Consider the following 21,221-nt stretch of genomic DNA (forward strand, 5'->3'; position numbering starts at 1 on the left):
ATATAATACAGCAATAATGACAAATTTGGGGGTTACAACATTTTCCAGTAACTCTCAGGAAGAAAAGGACATGGGTGAGTTATGTCTATAATATCCCTCTGATTATGTAACTTGAAGTTGATACAGGGCAATCATTTTGGTCTAAATGCAAACTTGTCATCACCTTCTTGTAAGTAAATTAGTACTGTATGTGAAATAATAGTAAAGCCTGAAAAAAACATATATCACTTCTCTATACCTTGAGGTCTCTCAAAATAAATGTTTATCTGTCATATAAAACGACAGATGTGTCACAGGTTGAAAGTTTGAATTTAAGTCAAACTCTCCTGTATTGCTTTCTTCTATAAGAGCGCTCATTTTTCTTGGCAGTGAAGTTTGATTTGCCACCACATTCCACAGTTAAAAGGTATAGGAGAAAGAGTCCCTATGTGGCTAAGAGTTCCTGTCTCTCATGTAAAATTAAAAAGTACTCACACAAACATTATTGAACCTCTACTGGAGCATGAACATTCCATGATGTCTGGCTGACCCTGACACAGGTTCATGTTTCCTCTCTTGGCTTCTCGAGGGTTTTTATTTTTTCTCCTCCATCAATCATCCCCTATTTTCTAACCGTCTAATCGTTATTTCAACGTGTGGAGGTGGCATGAAGCAGGCACATGTAAGTACAGTATGCTAGTAGTATAGGTATTCTGCAAGTGTAATCACTCTGATGATCTATCTATCTATCTATCTATCTATCTATCTATCTATCTATCTATCTATCTATCTATCTATCTATCTATCTATCTATCTATCTATCTATCTATCTGTCTATTTATTTATGGATAAGTATTAAATGCTGTCAGTTTCGAACTCCCATACAGTTCCATCCATTATGAGGTCAGTATGCAGTCGTGTGGAACACTAAAACCTTTGTCTGTCCACATTTACTCACTTGCTCCATATCTACTCTGAGCTGTTTTTGAACCCTCAGTTTGAACCCTTTGCTATCAGTCCCCTGAGACATGAGTGACAGCTTTTATGTGCCATAACACATGTAACTGATATGAATTAATATGACTAATCCAGAAATGACACATCGCTTTCCAAAATTTCGTTTCAGAGACGTCCCTCTGCTTCGAAAGCAGCTTTTATTTTCCTTTAATCCAAACAGCTTTTTGACATAAACACAAGTTCATTTCCATCATCTTTGGACCGTTCAGGCAATTAAGCAAAAGTCACGTTTGACAGGGCCAAATGAATTCACCACAGTCCACAAAAGTCATCACAAATGTTGTTTTCATGGTCCGTTTCACAGGCATTTACTGGTCAATCACATTGTCAACCAGTCTTGTCGTCGCAGCCCTGAGTGGTCTGATCCCTGAGTGACAATATGTCATGGTCACATGGAGCGTATCGGGGCGGAAAGGGTCTCCTGTTCTGCCAATTAACATTCATGAGTGCGTTGTTTCCCAGAAAAGCCTCTCACTGATCCAGTTCAAAATAGCAGCTTGTAGCCATTGTTGGAGCCATCTTTGCTAACAGCTGTGCCATGTAAGTCCAGCACCCCATCACTTACAACACCGATTATGGGCTGTAGTTTGGCCTTTAGTTGTTATCATTTGTTTCCTTCACAAGTTGTTTTGCAGGCATGGATGATGGGATCAGTCTGTGGTGGCTGTTTAAAAGGCTTCTGAAATGGAAATGTTCAAGCATAGCCTCTCTTTGTGTGTGTCATGTGGCCATATCACTGTATGTAATGTTTCCATGTTTGTTCAGATCAACCTAGGCTGCAAAATACCTTTGGGGGGGCTCTAAGTATCTGCAGGTCATGAGGCAGTCATGGAATAATATTGGAGCAAATGCAAAAACCCAGGGAAAAATGAGTCATCTGTTATGATCAAAATCATTTAAAGTGTAATTTCTAGTAAAATAACTCAAGAAAACATAATTAATCCTGCCTTCAGTGACTTTTTCCCGCTCTAAATGACGCAAAATATGTGCTTGAAAGACAAACAATGAGGTTCTGCCTGTACTGGCGGGGGGCACGGATTTAAACAGGACTGGGGGGCGGGGGTTCCTAAGTCAGAGACGGTTGGGAACCAGCGGTTTATATGACAGTATAATCATGGTCATATGGCTGTGACCTCCCAAAGGCATCCAGAGGTTATCCATGATTCACTCAGATAATGAGCCTCATCACTTAGGCTGTCACCCGCTCTCCTCCGAGGCCCAGGCTAATATTTGCAGCCAGCAATGCATTGAGGGGTTACATGAGCAATAATCCCATGCAACGCTGACCACTGTGATACATTACTGTAAGCGAATGAATGATTAGATACTTATTTAGCATAATATTGAAGTGCACTGTACTGTGTATGATCCAGAGCAGGAGAAGAGAAGTTAAACATTGAGAGTGAAATGGCTTTAGTGTCATAAGTGCAACTTCTCACGTATATTCATTTAAATATACAACTTTTCACTAAAGTGCATCTTGCTGTCAGACTATTTGCTTAAGGGATCAAGGAAAAGCTACAAAAACAGGAGGGATTTTATTTTTCAATATGAGACGTGATGAATTCATCACCCTTCAACAGTTTGAGCACTTATGAAATGACAATCATTAGGATACGTTTCCTGAGTAATGGCTGTCCATGGCAAGTGAAGTAAATACTAAGTAAACTTAACCCACTTCTTCACATAACTTAGTTTATTAACTGCCAACCACTAACACCTGAGGTGATGAATGAACTAAAATTGTTATTAAAAACTAAATGCTGACTGACACGATGGACTTCAGATTACTGGGGCACTGAAAATAGTTGATTTTCAACCCATATGGATGTGCACATCATAGTAAAATAGAGTGCAGATCTCCACTTGGCATGAGATCCACAACAACAACACCACAGAGCTTTCAACAGCATGGGCAGGACAGCTGGCTCTCTTTGGTTGAGATCAGTTCTTTACGTATACAGTATGCATTGCAGATGGCTCTTTGGTGCTGTTTTACCTTTTACCTCGTATTACCTTTTTCCTCCTCTCTTCCCACTATTTCCTGAGTTCTTTTGCAGTGTTGTGTAGAGACAGTCAGGACACAGGGCCACCTGTCCAGGTAGGTGAGCTCTGCAGGGACACAGTCTGCGGTGAGAAGGGTCAGAGCCGGCACAGCTGAACAGCAGAGGCTCCTGCTGAAGGCCACAATGTCGACCCCAAGGGCTGTAGGAAGGAAACAGGTGGTTGGCTTCCTGCCCCATGCTGGAGCAGCTTATTCGGAGTCTACAGAATTGGAAATGAAAGTGTATTTATTTGTTAATTTAAAATACCCATATAGTATTTATTTGGTTGCCATTTTAGAGTGATCTGATGTTCGGATTTACGAGTGTAAATACCAAATACATACAGGTGATCTATGCACACAGCACAAATGTCAGCCTATAGCATTTGCATGTATCTTACAGCAAGCTCACAGACAATACAAAGAGCCTTTCAGTGGTGATTTCCCTGCTGTGGACTTCTGTACATTAAACTGCCGTTCCTGCACACATGTACAGTGTGTACCTGCTGATTTCTCACCTGGTGAATGCAGCAGGAGTGTTCAGGTGGTGAAACAGAGCAGGCTCACACACGTGGTGGGAGGACCGTCCACACACACTAACACATGACTGACCCAGGGGACCCAGGTGCACCCGTAGAGCACTGTCAGGTGGCCAAGTAGGGACGGATTCACTGCAAAAATTCTGGAGGAAAGTAGGAGAAGGAAGGTTGACAAGAGAGAGAGAGAGCAGGAAATTCACCTTCATATCTTATCTTGTTCAGCAACTCTAAAGGACTAACTGAACCTGCTTATTCAGTGTTGGGTCAGAATATTATTAACATATTGGCCTTTTAGATGAAGGATGAATTAGGTAAGGCGACACCCAAGAATACTGCAGCAGATTGCATCTCTGTACCTGATGAGTGATATAACTATGAACCCTTTCCAGCATTCCCTCAAAAGCGAACTCTCTGGGGGTGAAAGGCTTCACCTGCAAAGACATACATATACATTCAGTGCTACTTTAACTGAAATGTACAGAATTACAAGGTGTGCCTTTACATACATGTATATATAACATAATTGCAAGTCTGCTCGTTATCTCATCATCACCTCTGTGCGTAGAATGGCTCTGACAGCCTCCCGTACATCAGTCTTGTTGGTCACATCTACAGTCCACACATGGGGTTTGCCAATGAATTTTTCAGCATACGGATGCTGGGAGGAGATCTGTGATCCACAGTTATTTATTATCCTCAGATTTAAAAAGATGTATATTTATATGTACATATTTATATTCTTTTGTTCAGTTTGTGGAGTTCCCTACCTCTCTTGTGGTGGGTTTGCCTTTGTAGAAGTCATTGTTGTCAGATGAGTGTGGTGGGTCAAACCGTGGCTGAAGGAAGACACAGCCCAGAGCTACTGCCTCAATTGGAGCTGGACCCTCGTAGGGGAACCCAAGACCTACAAACACCTGAGAGAGAGGCAGCAGCAGGAAGACATATTGTTCTGGGATTCATTATAAGCTAGAAACAAGGCAGGGCAGTCAAGATGAGAATACGATGACAGTGATCCATACAGGATCACAATTCACTCTGTGATAATCTACTTAAGAAACAATGGTTGCAGTTCAAAGATTCAGCTTTGCAGACCTCACAGCTTTATCCTTAGATGAGCTCTTATCTGACCTTGGCTCTGTGGAGAAGTCGTAGGAAGTGTTCCTGAGTCAGCAGACCGTGGTTCCTGATGAAACTGGGCAAATTAGAGGCGTGTCCTGCAGGCTGGTAGACTGTAGCGTGCATCTCCAGCTCCTCACTGATCACCCCCACATAGTCAGATTTACCCTAGTATATACACACACATACATACACAGAGCGTCTTGGCTGAAAATCAGCATGTATAGAAACGCTAAGCCGTCTTTGTGAAATCTTCACTATCATGCAAAGTCGAGCAGTAGCTGGCTTCTTCACATGTTTTTTGCTAACATGCAGCCTATCCACACACATTTCCTTTACTGTTTCAGTCAATATACCTGCCACATGTAGTCCTGTTTGCCATACACCACTGCTATCCTGTCTTTCTTGTAGGTATCCAGCTCGAGCTCTTCCTCCTCCACCTCCTCTCTCACTGCCTGCTCACTCACAAAGCCCAGGAAGGAGTTATCAGGAGTATGAGCTAGAGATGGCAGAAAACATGCAAGCCAGGGGACACAAAGAAGATAAATAAGATTAGATGAAATTACCAGTTCGCAAGAAAATAGGTTTTTAAGTAGTAAACTTCTTTATTTGTAAGTAATGAAACTCAAAGATGGCAAACGCGTACACACGTCTTGCTTGAAGGCAACACAAAAAAGAAACGGTGTAGAAAACAAGATTACTCTTGTAGAGGCATTAATGACAACGCAGGCCAAAAATATTACAGGTGAATAAGATTAAAATTCTGTGAGAGAGGAAAAACATGCTGTGCAGTATAAACCAGCAGTTAAAGGAAATGAGAACTCATATGTGAGAGGTTAATGTCTGGCTGTTTGGATAGGCAGCTGCCACACTGCTGCCCTCAGACACACTGAGGAAGGTGTGAAAGATGAGTATTTACTTTGCTAGGAATGTGCGAGCAAAGGTGTACGTGGACATATGTGCGTGTGTGTGTCTCCTGTCTCAAGATACATGTTTAACAGACTGTTGCCAAATCTCCCCTCGTTCACCCTTACAGCAGCACAGAATCTCCTCCTGGCTCCTTTTCAGCTCCATTTGTGCCCCCTTGTCTCTTACACCTGTCTAGGTTCTCAGCATACGATTGGCAGAGATGTGCAACAACTCACTGATATGATCAAGATCTCAATCAAGATCATGCAACATGTGGGGGTTTGGTGGGAAGCTGCAAAGGAATTAAGTTTTTCAGTTTGTTGGTTTCAGTGTTCTTGCTGCCTGTTTACAGTTCTGCTTCGTTTGCTTGTCTGTTTAGTGCAATCCTTCAGTCAACTATCTTCCTCTCCGCCATTTCAAAACAGAAGCGTAAACACCCACCCTCTCTTTTCTCAGGCGTATTTCTTTTCTTTTTCTAGTTTCCTTTTGTTTTTGTTTCTGTTATGCTGTCTTTCTATCTTTCTACCCCTTCTCCACCATCAGCTAACAGCCATCCCTCTCTCCCTTTAGCAGGACAAATAAACAGTGTTTCAGGCTGAGGCATGAAGGGTGGCTCTCGGCCCAGAGCGTCCAGCTTGTCTCCATCTCCCGACAGGGTGGGAAAGATGACAGGGAGAGGTGTTGGAATGAAAGCACTGTCTGGGTACCAAGTTTATTTAACCTCAGCTATTCATCCTCTCACTGTGAAGACGCTTAGAGGGGCGTATGTGAAGGATCAGTGCTGCAGCAGCATATAGATATAAATGTGTGTATCTATCTACTGTAGACAGACATACATACACATACACATACACATACACATACACACACACACACACATACATACACATATACACACAGACTTACGGAACATGGTCATGTACTGCAGAGGTTGGAGGCCCCAGCTGCCCCACAGTGTTTTATATCCATGGCTGCGTGCATAACTTCCCAAGTTAAAGGCTGGTTCAGTGCCAAAAGAGTCCAGGACCCTGAAGCGACACCTAGAATGATTTTCAAAAAAAATTACAAAATGTATCTTACATTGTTATACTCAGCCACAGTATGGACACACAATAAAACAATCTCACTCTATAATGCACGCTACATTAAAAGATCAAAGTCGTACTGGTAATGCAGGAAAGCCAGTCCCATGGCGCCTTGAAGGTGAGCGAGACCATGGTAGTCAGTATAGATGAGGTCAAAGGTCAGGGGCCTCTGGGTTGGACAACTGCCTCGACCTGGAGCAGCACCTATCAGGCTGGACCAGTCACAATAAACACACACCAGACCACTAACTGTTCAGCATCATTCAGTATCCATCTTTTGCCCCATCACTTCAGCATAAAGTTACCATAGACCAGAAACCTATGGATTCATCATATATCAGTGATGCTTAAATCCTAAAATACTTGGACATATACAGTATTTAACCAGTACTTTCAAAATAAACATAATATTTTGTGTCAGATGAAAGTAACTACTGCTATAGGATAGTGGTACCAACCTGTGGAGTTGGTGCTGTGAGGTGCTGAAGGTTACGTTGTGGCCCAGGATTGTCAGACAGGCACTGAGGTCAGCCCACTGGACCAGCTCCCCCAGTGGACCGCCTCTCTTCACCATGGCTTCAAAACGCTGGCCCACATTCCCGGCCAGGGCACCAGGATACAGCAGCACCTAGACGATGGGAAATGGGGATGTTTTAATGCTAACGTGTTAAATCCAAAATCCATCTTTAAAGGATGCCAACATGACATTTAAGTAGGAGGAAAAGGTAAGTGGGTTTAGACTAAATGTGTGGTGTAAAAACCTGATTTTTTTAATAGTTGAAATAGTCAATGTATAATATGTTTTTGAAAATATATTTCAGTAATTAACTTGAAAATCAGAATGATAAAGTAGAGCATGATTGCCAGAGTCGACTTGGTGGTTCATACTCTCATTCTGGTAGAGACTGTCTTGTTGCTGCTCTGCCTCATCCTCAGTCCTGCCTGTATCCACCGCTCAGACATCCTTTCCACTCTGGAGCGAATGAAGTTCACAGCAGGACCGCTGCTGTTGCTGATGACCTCATACAGTGGGTTCAGAGATGTACGTATCTCGGCCTGTGCACAATCATGAAAGTCAAACAGCGAGTTTTAGTAGAGGAGATCATTCTGCATTGGTACATTCACACTCAGCAGCATGAGCCTGATGTGGTTGTACCTCCTCTGTTTGAGACTGAGGTTTCCGGTGCCACGGCAGAGCAGAGTGATTTCTTCCAAGACGAGGGGGACAAAAGTCCTCTATTTGGCTAAGGTAAGTCAATATGGAGCAGGTGGTGCCATCCACCCCATAAAAAGCATAACAGGGATCTGACTGCCAACGGGCCTGTAGAAACTGCCAGAGAGACAGATGTTAAATCAAAATAATGGTAAGTCAAAGTAACAGCACACGTTTTTGGTTTTGTTCGGCATGCAGATAAAATACATGCTATAATATAGTTCTCATTCTTTTAAAATGGTATGTAGGTCAAACTTGGAACTGAATATTGAACTTCAATACAACTATAATAGTGCATGCACACAGCCATACAGTTCATGTTACTACATATATTTCCACTTTCTCACCTCCACTTTCTCCGCACACAGCGGATATGCAGGATCCATCGGTACCTCACACTTCTCATTGGGCCCTGTGGGTAAGATATTAGCCGTCACACAGTTATTCTTTATGTGGCCAATTTGAATGCATCATTATTCCACAGCCCTGGCTTTAGTAACAAAAAGTGCACTGTAGAGTTAACTGACTGTGGGTAATGAAGAACAGTGGATAATAACTTTGATATACAACCTCTCGAATGAAATGTTCACAATGAATAGCAGCCATCAGCACGATGTATAGTGCTGCCATGCGTGCAAGTGCATTAGAGTAGAGGCAGTGTGTTCTCAGAGGCCCTTTCCCGTAAGCCCCCCACCATCCTTAGCCAATGTCAATCAACTGGAATGAACACACACGCTCACACACACCTGACACACCTGCCTCCTACCAAACGTACCCTTTTACAATGTTAGCCCATGCCAAAATACACAGTCCTTAACTGTGTAAAACAACCTAGTAAAAAGGAAAAGAGAGGAAAAAAAGATAAGAAAAACCTGTAGGCATGGCTGTGGTGTGAAAGCTTAAAAACAGTGATATGCTATAGGAGGACAGCAAAAAAAAGGTGCTCCCTCTGCAAAAACAAGAGTATGAGTAGACAAGTTGGTGAAAGGACTCCTGGGTAATTCGGTCGTATTTTATGGGTGTGAGGTAATGTGAGAGGAAGAGGGTAAGGGGCGAACAGGCTGGTGATGGCGTAGTGTGTGGTTGTGTGCATGCGGGTGGCATGTGCGTACATACTGCATGTGTGTGTGTGTGTGTCGACAAGCGCGTACCCTCACATATGCACAGTATGGTGTCTTTATGAATTCCCTTTTTCAGGAACAGTGGGAAACATATACCCACTCATCTCTACTGCTCACACACATACACACACACACACGCACACACTCACACACACACACACCCTCACAGACACACAACCCCTCGCGTGCCAACCAGGGTGCGTAACCCGACTCTCACCTGACACCTCTCAGGAGGGTCGTAATGTAGACGTAAATTTTTTTCTCCCCACGGCCAGTTGATCGGCGCTGGCTCTGTGGGACTTGTTAAACTTCTATTCAAGGACTTCATCCCCCATAATCACCTGCACCCGCTGCCCTCTAACCCCCCTATTCACACCCTCCATTATCACAGCTTGTTAATTTCACTGTGTGGTTAACCTCTATTGAGGCTATGAACCATGCATTTGGCTCAGAGTATCACACTACCACAGCAGTAAACCACAGAAAAGATTGCAACTGGCCAATAATTGAAGCTGGCAAAATGCATTTGGAGGGGGAGTGTATTTATTTTGGTGTAGCCAGAATATTAAATCATATCATAGCTGGAACAAACCCTGAAATATCTGTTTTAACTCGGACAATGAACAGCCTTTAGCAAAGTTCATGAAACTAAACCACAAATGAACTAAGACAAATAACTTGTGATAAAAGTCTTAGCTGTACCTGTGTGTAGTCTGAGATCATCAGGTGGTGACGGTGTGTGCGACTGATGGTGGTGATGGCGGCTCAGCTGGTCAAGCCTCTGAGAAACTCTCTTCAGCTCCTTCTCTACCAAGTGGGTTAAACCTCGCTGGTCCTGTCTGAAGCTGCAGAACAAACAGAAACCCACTGTGTGAACAAATGTAAGAAGCTATACGTGTACTTTCATTACACTGAGATGTTCCATTAATAAGCCTGTTGTTGAATACCTCTGCAGTAACAGACTGAGATCATCTCTGGTCAGCTGGGCGACATCTCTCTCTCTGCTCAGCCTCTGCACCTGAGTGCTCAAAGCCTCCAAGCGAAGAGCCAGCCTACGAAAGCCAAGACCACGATGGCCTGTGAAGTTAAAACAACATGGTGCGTCATGTTTGTGCAGTATCATTAAGTGCCGCCTATCATAATGTTTAAGTAGTAATACTGTGTATTATGTCATAGTAAATCTCCTGAAGTAAGAAATCTTGTTTTGCGTATCATGCAGCAGCAGGGTTATGTAATGCTATTTTCTTAACTTAATCTGCTGCAAATGAAGCAGCACTTATGGCTATGTGTATTTTCCATGTTCCATACAGGGGGAACAGTAATGGTGTGTAACCATTTTTACAGAGGTGAAAGTTCCTGAACAACTATTTTATGACAGATAAAGATGGTAATGAGTCATAATTTCTGAGTGTAACAGGAGTTTTGCCTTCATCTCACGTTTCTTTGTGGTTTTAACGACGGTCCACACACACACAGGCACATACACTCATATGGACATACTGTATGCATATGTTTGAACGTTTCCACGGACACCTTCATGGTTGAAGGTAGCGCTACGCTCAAACTGCTGACCTCATATGCTGTTAAGGTTATATTGTAACATGGACTCCAGTGAGATCAAACTATTCACAAACAGCCTGTTTTCATTGACTTTAGTCAGGTGTTGTGCTTCCTTTAACCCGGTGATTCCCAACCTTTCTGGCTTGTGACAGCATGAAGACGTGAGAACATCCAGTGTATTACAAGACAAGACAAGAGTTGCATTGGCATTTGGGAACAGTTGTTGGGAAAGACTACTTACACTGTGCTTTTTCAGTTTTGTGTGGCAGGGGGTTGCTGGTGGATTTAGGATTGATTTGAGGACAGAATAAGGGTCTCCTTGGGGATACAGCTTAAAAATTGAATACACAGTAAACTCCCACAGACTGATGATGTCACTTCATCTTTGTTTGCTCAGCTGCTGTCAGCATATCACTATGTACATGTCCAGGGGTCCTTGAGCACAGGTGCAATAGTAGATAAATTGGAGAGAAGAGGTTTGGTCCTGTAACAACTTAACTCGTAAAGGTGTGTATGCGTGGATATACAACCCTTACTTCCCTCCTTGTTATAGCACATAGTAGAACATATATTATAAGTTGTTTCTGTAAGACAGAACATATTAGGTACAAAGCTCCTTCATATGTACTATCATATATAATCTGTTTAAATGAAATGATAATCGTCTACTGATATAAATTTCCTCAGTGTCATCTGCCAATGGAATGAGACAGTTCAGTTTTATGTCACTGCATATCATCCGGTTCAAGCTGTTTCTTAAAAATAAGCAGAATTACGGGTACGAAACCCTGTTTTTGAAAATCATCCTTTATTCTAAAGCGAGTTAATCACCTCATGGCACAGTTTAAATTATGTTGTGCCACTGCCAGCATTGAGGCAACAAAACCGACAGATTTTAAGATTAAATATGACACACAATGACTTGTTCCGACAGATGATTTTTCAGAGAGATTGATTGAAAACCGGTTGGTGTTAAATTTGAGCTGGATTAACTGTGTGCGCTGACCACCAGCTTCCCCCCATGTGGTGTATTTTCCAACACAACCACTGCTGGGCAGCTCTTTGTACACAACTCGTGGTGGGTCCCTCAAAGCACTGAGCAATTGTGGCTCTGTGGCTCTGGTGCACCAGCGGGTCACATTGTCTGCTAAAAAATATTTTTCTAGAATCTGAGAAGAGCAGGTTTGGGATGTTTAGATAAAAAGTAATCTTCTGTGATTACACTTTGCCACGTCGTCCATGTCTTTCACGAGATAAAAACTTCTCCTTTGAATTAAGAAACTTCAAAAAAAAAATCAAATGCATCATGAATCAGCATCTGTATCAGATTAGTCAGTAACTATCCATATGATGTAAACACTGTAAAATCATTAAAGCAAGATTCCTCGCAAAAGCAGCAGCACTGAACATTAATTAGAGACCTCATGGACCACTCAAAACACAGAGTGGCAGTTTATTATTATTATTTATATTTAGTCTATTTCAAAAATGCTCCTGATGATGTTTAAGAATGACTCGTAGATGAAGAAGTCTGGGAGAGGTACGGTGCCACAATATGCTAATTTATTCATCGGGTGAATAAGAAAGAATGCTGATTTTACAGAAAAACATACTCCAGAGGAGATTGTTGACAACATTTGTCTCTTCTTTGTAAACCAACAAGAAGCTTTTGCCCAAACAACCTTTTCTACTGCCCCCTTAAATACCCTCCTTTAGGGAAACAGTTTATTGAACTGAACAGGGGTATATGTTGGCCACAAACCCACAACTGTCAGACACATGGGAGGACCCACCGCGAATTGTGTACAAAGCTTCATCTAACTCTGGGAAGACAGTAAATCTCTGCAAAATATACACCAGTCCTGCCCAATTTCCCCAAGCAACGTTTAATGTGAAGACATCACATCTGACTGCGATTAATGTGTCCCAGAATTTGATTTGTTTTGAATATTTTTCATTCATAATCAGCATTGCTGCATGGTTTGGTGCGTCCATGAAAGCACTGATGTTTTTTTTCTTTTGACACCACATTTTTCTTATTCTCATAGCAAAACATTTCACAGCAAAACATCACACGTGTGTGTTTTACCTTGTTCCTCGGGTGACCTCCCAGCTGGTTCATCCGTGGGCATCTCAAGTGGCACCCAGAGGCTCTGCAGCAGCAGGGTGAACACAGACAGGCACAGGCAGAGCAGCAGGCAACCACTAGAGGGCACAATACACAACGAAAACTCTTCAAATGCCACAACACAGAATACATCAGCAGATCCCAACCAAAGACTGTATAGAGGAAGGCTTTTGTGTCTCATAAACTCAACTACCACACAACACCAGCTATCAAATGTGTTTATTTGAGCTGTCAATTTCAAGCATTTATCCATTTAATTTCAGCCAATAATGGATAAAATAAAAGATTTAGCCTTTTAAGGGTTTATTTTTAAGCTATTGAATTCAAACATTTATCCATTTTTGGATAACTTTCTCTACTCACTTGCTAACTAGTTTTCAAAATATTCTCATTTGCAATTGTTAGAGCTGACTCAATATGTGGATATTTAAAGTTATAATCATTAGTATAAAATCGTAATTTCTATTTTCTCGAATAAGTTGAGCTGCAGTCTTTCCACGGATTCCCTGACAACTGCAGAAGTACCTCTAGGGAACTTCTCTGGTTGTGAATCAGAGCAGCACAAAACACGAAGTCTGAAAATGGAGGATCATACCCAGTCTCATGAATCATATTTTTTAAATAAGCACAGAAATAGCAGTATATGCAACAGAATAAACAACTCCACATAGGTGTGGATGTGTTTTCTCAGTATGTTTATTGGCCTCATATTGGACATGGCGTGAAAGGTCACTTTTTAATTGTTTGTGTCATAACCAACCAGTTAAGTCTCCTTTCAACTTAAGAGCAGATTTGATGCAATAAAAACTCACAGCCTGACTTTGCCTTTCAACGAATACACAGAGAACATGGAGACTTAAATTGTTCCATGACTTCAAGTGAGGACCCTGGTGTGTCAAAATAAATAGCTGAAGGGTGATGTGCCATTATAGCATGTGTCAGCTCTCTATTCACATGGGCTCCCAGCTTCAGTGAACTGGGGCAGAGAGAGCAGTCACTTCGCTCTTGCTTTCATCAGGCCAGTAAATCCACCAGCCCACACCCAAAGAAACAAGGCATAGCCAAGCTCAAGTACAAGCATTTACAGTTTGAAGGCTCTCTTAGTGCCTGTAAAGATCCAGATTCAGACCCAGACAAATTATTTCCATCTTATCCTTCAATCTGTATTTCATCAGTTGTCAGAGCACTCATCACAGCGTCACGTCTGTGGTTGAGGGGATATGCATTATGGAAAAGTGATGCAGCTGTAAAGCTGCACAGCAGGAGAAACCATGTTAAAACTTTGTGATAGTTGGCCTGATATCTACTGTATATATTGCATGCTGGGAAATCCAGCCCAGCATAAAAGGAAGACGGAATTATATTGTGCTTGATCAACACACCACAAGAATGACGATTGCAATTTTCTGCTTTCAGTCACCTGACCTAAGTCATGCAAAGTGTCAGGGGTGACCATGGATGAGGTAAGGTGCATCAGTTACTGATTAGCCACTGATCTATTGATGCCGAGCCTTACCTGCGTGGCCTCAGTGCAACGTGCATGGCCCTCTATTTACAGGATGGCAGATCTCACTGTCAAAACAAGGACATTTGTAAAGTGAATGCAACATGCTCAGTAATTAATGTAGTTACGTCTTTACGTCATTATTGCTATTTTTTCCATTCCCATATTTGGATTCAAGCACAAAAGAACCAGTGCAGTCTCTTTAAATTGCAAATAATGGTCAGACTTTCCATATGAATGCTATCAGTGAAGTCTGTATGCATAAATAGATTGCAGAGTAGTGCTACTTCCAGCATGACTGGCCATGAAAGCCTTTTCAGGCTGTGTGTTAGACATGTTCATTAAACTGACAGACAAACTGAACCTAAACAAAACTGATGTAACCAAACTGTTTGTTGTGTGTCAATGTGAGAAACAGCTACAGTGATGTCAACAGTTAAGCGTGCAAGACCAACCAACACATGGGCAACCACAAACACACAACCACACACAGAAACACACACACATCCTCACCTCCTTAGCTCTCCGTCCCAACCCACTGGCAACCATCAGGCCGGTTTTGAAAACAAATAAACCAAAGAAAAGCAAATAAAGTTGGGCTGGGAAGTATCTTGCCTCCTTTTTTGTCTCTTTTCGCTTTCTTTCCCTCCTTCTCTGGCCATGCCTTTTCTCTGTCTCAGGGCCTATGGGTAGGCATCCTGCGGTTGTCAAGGTAACCTGACTCCCCTTTAAAGAAAACAATACCCGGAGCGCTGCGTAGGCCTTTCACAGATACAATGGAGCCTACGCTATTGGGTGACACAGTTTCTTTCAGTCTCGCTGGCTAGACTTAAGCCTTGGTTTTGAATTGATACTCAAGCAGCAAGCTCATTTAAATAGCTAAAATGGTGCATACTTCTGGCACTGAATGGCACCATACAGACAAAAGACAGTACAAATTTTGTGGCAGTAACAATAGAAAGAATGATAATAGATTCGAGAAAGTACCCAGTGGAAACTTTATAGATAACAATTAAGAGTTGTTAAGTTAAGTTGTAATTCTGACATACTTTGTTGTAAAATAATTCAGTCATATAGGAATTGGTGCATTTATATATTTGGAACATTTATTTTGGTTGTAAGTGCTAAAATGGACATGCATGAGAAAAAAACTGATACATTTCATTGGGCTTCAATGGACAGTTTTTTTGTTTTCGTGAAATGACTTGTTTATTAAATCATGCATGACTAGGAAACCTGCAGTTTAGGTGACAAGGCAACAAATGGAAAAGCCACACATTTTGAAGACAGATCAGATGTCCTCCAGGTACCTGAGGAGGGCACCATTGTGCACCAGGCATTCTTGTAGGAGAAGAGAAGGAAATATAAATTATTAGTCATGTGGGTTTGAAAGTTAAAAGCCTTTAATTGGAGATCAAAAATATTTTGAAATATATATTTTCTGTTTTCATTGGTAGTTTTAGTTCAGAACTGCATGCAGTCCTGACAAGACTGGCTTTAGGAGGCATTATTTTGTAAATCAGGTATGATTCAAAGCAAAATAACACAACTAAAGTTCACTTGCAGAAGAAAAATAAGGTTATTGTGATCTCTTTTCAGCTCGCCTCTGATCATGAGAGCGAAGATGATTAGGAGGGCTACAGATCACAGTGCTGTACAGCATGCCAAACGTTTCCATACCACTTAACTAATTAACAACATCATTTGGATAGAGATACGTAGGACACATGTCATTCAGAAAAGGATTTCCTTCCTTAGTCAGCTGACATACAGTGATGCCACAAACAGGAAATGTACCAATTTCTTACAAATGGGCCAACACAATTAGCAGCCCAGATGTCATGGCTACCTTCCCTTGACAACAACCACAACACTGAGCCCTGTTTGGCTGACAGCACCAGCTCCTCCAAGTCAGTTGAGGTAAACCTGCTGATTGAAGGTTTTTCTTGTGAAGACGCCAGATCAAATGCCCTGAAACTCTGATCAAACCATGTTTGACAAGGAGCGCTACAGGAAGTCTTTGCTTCTGGCTGCAGTCTGCCGTTTATGGGGAAGCACCTATGACTATTAGAGCTCCAACCAGCAAATTAAAAAACTAGCGTCTATGCAGAGTCTGTGGATAAATAATTTATGCGGGCTGTACGGTGGAACAGTGCAACCTGCATAAACACAGTACAGCCTACAAGTCAAGTGGTGACTTGTTCAAGAACAGTTGCTGAAAGCTGTTGTGTGCAGTACAGAGTAAGTCAGCGTATGGGTTCTTTTTGGCTACAATTCAATTTGATTATAAAGCCCAATTCTTTCTAGGCTACATTGGTCTGTTTAACTGTATAAACATCATTGCATGTCTTACAGTCTAATCTGGGTTTACAAAGGTAAAACCTTGTGCTTAATGGTGCATGTTTACAGGAGACCAGTGGACTAACTGGCTTAACCCATATAAATGTGATCTTACAGGTCAGATATTACAGGATAGGTCAGATATGAAAGCAGCGTTTCAGTTCCTGTATATACAGGCAGTCATATGTGTTATACGTGCGTGTAGAAAGTGTGCATGACCGTCTGTGTTCATCTCTATGTCTCTGTGAGTGTGTGTGTGTGTGTGTGTGTGTGTGTGTGTGTGTGTGTGAGTGTGTGACGCTGTGTGTGGGAGAGAAAGGATTTGATGAGCCTAAACCTCCATAAGCTAGTAGCGAAAGGCTTACTGGCTTTACACCCATCTGTCTCTGCCTCTCTCTCTCTCTCTCTCTCTCCTAAATACACACACGCTGACAACCATTCACGTTTTTTCTAATTTTTCCTCAATTTCATTCATAATCACTCGCCTCTCACAACTACAGTACACACACACACACACACACATGCAGTGCACACACACCTGCCTCACACAACCAACACATGCAAACACACACACTGACTGAGGAGTATTATACAAGCATGTTTCATACTGATCCAAATGTTTAAGGCCGTGCACACAAATGAAATGTGAAATCATCATAATGGCATGGACATCCCACAGATTAGGATGCTCTACCTCATGTGACGTCGCTGCTCTTTTCCTTCTGGCATGCCCCGGTGCCTGGATCAACATAAGCTGTTTAAAGTAAACCAGTCAGAGTTACTTTGGTTACGAGGAACTAAAGCATCTTCAAGAGGGACACACGATCAATATGATGATGAAGTCTAACACTGTGCAATGGAATTGGTTCAGAGATGTGGATGGATTTCTGTCTTATCATTTTGGGTGGGAGACTAACTCCAGCTTGCTAGAGCTCAGAGATCATCTAAACTCTGCCACACATCGGCTTATAACCAACCCTCATTTAAGGTTTTATTCCACTCTAAACAAAAATGTAGATGGTTTCTCAAGCGTAAAAGTGTAACAGTGCCTGGCACAGTTTTAAATGTATCAAAGAAAATGGTATAGATAGAATAGACAAAACATTCAGATGGTTTCCAGAGCTAAGGCACAGTCTCCACTATTGCAGTACCACTAGTAAGTAGGCCACAGTTAATGAGGACATGAAAAACATCAGCTGTGTCTAGGAGAGACAAGACATGCCCGAACAAACATTACACCGTCAGTACTTCTGGAAAGCAATGATGGCTCTGCAATTTAATCATCGGTAATAACTGTCATGTGCTGCTTTGAGTGCAGGACAAAGGCAGGGTTTGTTGCCCCTCCTAGGGTACTTCCTATCCTGTCTTGGTGCCATCACTTATTTGACAGAGCATGCCTGCAAGTAAGACAAATCAGATATGTGTGATCTGACATGCTACCTCTGCATGGTCACATCAATGTAAGCCGACTCCTAGAAGTGAGCAATAAAAGGGTTTAGGCTAATATATGTGTTGGATCACTCCTGTATGCACAAGAGGACGTTATGACACTTTGGTGGTTTTGTTGCTATAATACTGCAGTCAGCATATACTATGTAAGTGTATGGATATTTGTCTGTGATGCAAATGGCGCATAATGACCGCAGCATGTGTATTAGCCGGTGTATATATAACCAACCACCTGAGCCCCTCTTTGCAGCTTCAGCAAGAGCACGCTCACAGACGCGGACCGTAACCGCGTTTGGACGCACTGCGCATGCTCGAGTCAACTTAATATGAATGCCGCTTCACGTCTCAAGACATCTGCCGTCCAGGTAACGTGAAGGATAACGTCAGGTTACTGGCCCTCACTTATTTATCATTTGCTCACCAGGCTGCGGTCCTGTGCGGTACAGGTAAATCTTATTCCTGTCGCTGGTTTCGCGCTTTAAATGCACCGCTTTTTTCCCCCAAATTGAGGCTTGAAATCTCTCCGCATCAAAAAAACTCCAAGACAGCCTGGTGCCAAATTAATTTGTGGTGGGTAGCATTCATGCTAGCTGGTGCAGCAACGCTAGCTGCATATTTTACTGGGTTGTATTGGTGTCGGGGAATATTTGCGTGGCTTCGTGTCTGCCTTCGTGTTTATGCTGTCAGGCTGCTAGTTTTGTGTGACTGTCCAAGGTTTCGTTAGCTGCTGACACGCACTGACAGGAGCGGTTTGCAGCTAGCTAATGCTAACGGTGCTAACTTGGCAAGTGTGAATGGAAAAGGGTGTCTCAGATTTACTCGGGCGGTAATGTTAAACACCCTGTGACCCGTGTGTACTGGCCTCCTGTAGCGTGTTAGCTACCATCACCTCAGCTGGCTAGCCGACGTTTAACAGTGTACTCCACTGAAATATACCTCTGGCTGCGTTACGTGCATCTGCAGCTGCCAGTCCAGTGTGTGTAGGCACAGCTGTGCCCGCAGACAGTGTGATAATGTTAGCAAAGGTTACAGCTCAGGGTGGTAGACAGTGTCCCCATAGCCTTCTCCGTGCTTATGTCTTTGCATTTGCTGAGACTTCAAGATACATTATGAAATCATTGGTTCGCCTACAGTAATGTTGCCTAGTTAACCTTGTCTGTCCAGTTTTCCAGAGATACAGTCTAGTGAGACCGCTTCAATAAGTTTTCCTTTAAGGCTAATGGGCAGCCTCCTTTTCCACTCAAGTATTATAATGTAATTTGCCACAGACAAGTATCTTATAGCTTTATAGGTATGAAAATGATTGTAGTGTTTTGTAAAGGGACACAATGCTCGAACACATACTGATGAGAGGGGTGTTGACAGCCTATTGTCATTTCTCATCTACATCTATTGGCTGTGAATCTTGGCAATCATATGATTCATGTTATGATAAATTCACTAACTGTTGAAAGCAAGCTAAACCTTGAGAGCTAAAGCAAGACATCCTTTGAGACCTGTTGGTCAAGAACTGGGCTTTATCCTCGTCCAAGATAGCCCTAAAACTACAGTCAAAAAATTGGGACATAATATTAAAATGGGACAGGTGGAGGAATCCTGTGAATGAGGATGCTTTGTGTACTCATTCAGTAGAGTTTAACACCTGCTGGTTATTATGAACCCTACAGGTTATGTCTAATTTTCAATAGGTGAGCATTTTTGCTTTTTTCCAAAAAGCAGAAATCCTGGTTCCAGACCATGAGACAGTGGTATTGACCTATACACATAAGAATTACATAAGTTTAATGAGCTAATCAATAAAGTTGAATTGAATTGAATTGAATTAATCTCTTTCAAGATGAGGATAGGTATCTGCTGTATGGGAAATGTCCATTACAGAGAGGATGGATGGTAGGTTACTATTCTACCCTGCAGGACCAGAGCTACAACGCCCCCTTGTTATTTATGCTAAGCATTCCTGTACGTTATGCGACGTTATTTTGTCATCAGGAGGTATTCGACCCCAGTTTAACTAGCCAACACTAAAGTTTAAGGGCCGGCCAGTTGGACCTAATGACAGCTAATAGTGTTGAGTTTGGCATCTTACTAAACATTTTAACTTACTGTTGCTGTACTAAATTCTGCCATGCCTACCTTTTGTATGAATATTTACTGGGTTGAGAACATTGGAAGACTATAGGTAGCAAAGCTTTGGGTAAGTGGACCCCAGTTAATCTAATTAAGTGTTAAAATTAATGATGTGCTGACGGCTGATATTGCCCAATTTTTAGAACTTATTTAATGACAGCACTTAGGAAAACATGCCCTCTAAGTAGGACAGCTGATGTCCCAACAGACTGATCATAAATTCTTACAGTTTTACATGAAGTGATGTATTGCACCTCCATGTGACTTCTTGGAGGGCAGTGATCTGATTACTTTATGACTGTCAGTATATCATAGCAAAGGATCTTTGGACATGCATCTCCATGCACGAGGTTCTGATTATTGTCTTACAGTCAGTTTTACAGCATACACTTTTTTTTTTTTTTAATTTTCCTCACAGGTTTAATCCCAGTTTAATGCCTTTAGTATCAAACTATGCTCAGCCAATAAAATATATTTGTGCATGTCATCTGAAGATTCGTTGCTGTCTTATGGTATCATAAGATAGCCTTGCACTGCATTCCAATCAAGCTAGGGGCGTACTTGATTTGTTTTCATTTCAAAGTATGAAATGCATATTGCAAATGCTTTTTTTTCTGTGTGAAGATCTTCACCTAAGTATAAATCTGGTGACATTGGCTAAAGCTATTTTTACAGTGCAGATTTACTGTGGTCATGTTGTAATGCATCCCCCCTCTAATTTTGCACTATGCAGTGTGTTATACTCAACTAACTGATGTCATAGTTTAGGAGATAGCCAATCTACAGGGACAGTAGGGCTCACAGGAATTCACCAAGAACTGAGTTTTGTAGGTCTAAGAGGTTTTAGCGCATATTTGTCTCTCTTAATTTGATACTGGTCAGTATGAAACATGCATAACTGTATAAATGGAGGTTTAATTATGCTCCAGTGCTGCTGACAAAGTGTAGTTATTTATTTATCTTTTTTATGACGAAGCTATGCACATTAATCTTTTGCTGTTCTCCTTTGTGTCTTCCAGTAACCATCATGGGCAGTTAAGAAAAATAGGCTAGATATCTGCTGTGTGGAGAACAGAAGGTTAGTACTCAG

At 41.9% G+C, this 21,221-nt stretch overlaps 1 protein-coding gene across 1 annotated transcript; it reads right to left on the reverse strand.

Annotated features, from left to right (window-relative positions):
- Positions 1-3,008: 3,008 nt before the first annotated feature.
- On the reverse strand, positions 3,009-14,253 carry LOC139220199 (alpha-1,6-mannosylglycoprotein 6-beta-N-acetylglucosaminyltransferase B-like). Its single transcript, XM_070852266.1, has 17 exons — positions 14,228-14,253; positions 12,673-12,788; positions 9,971-10,100; positions 9,726-9,868; positions 8,250-8,314; positions 7,846-8,019; positions 7,578-7,745; positions 7,148-7,317; positions 6,770-6,901; positions 6,511-6,644; positions 5,052-5,194; positions 4,708-4,863; positions 4,347-4,493; positions 4,133-4,249; positions 3,936-4,010; positions 3,559-3,722; positions 3,009-3,261 (listed from the first exon to the last, which is right to left on the reverse strand). The coding sequence occupies exons 1-17, from the start codon at positions 14,251-14,253 to the stop codon at positions 3,009-3,011; spliced, it is 2,313 nt and encodes a 770-aa protein (XP_070708367.1).
- Between the last annotated feature and the right edge of the window lie 6,968 nt (positions 14,254-21,221).

Source organism: Pempheris klunzingeri, chromosome 20 (genome assembly GCF_042242105.1).
Source record: "Pempheris klunzingeri isolate RE-2024b chromosome 20, fPemKlu1.hap1, whole genome shotgun sequence".
NCBI classification, from domain to species: Eukaryota; Metazoa; Chordata; class Actinopteri; order Acropomatiformes; family Pempheridae; genus Pempheris; species Pempheris klunzingeri.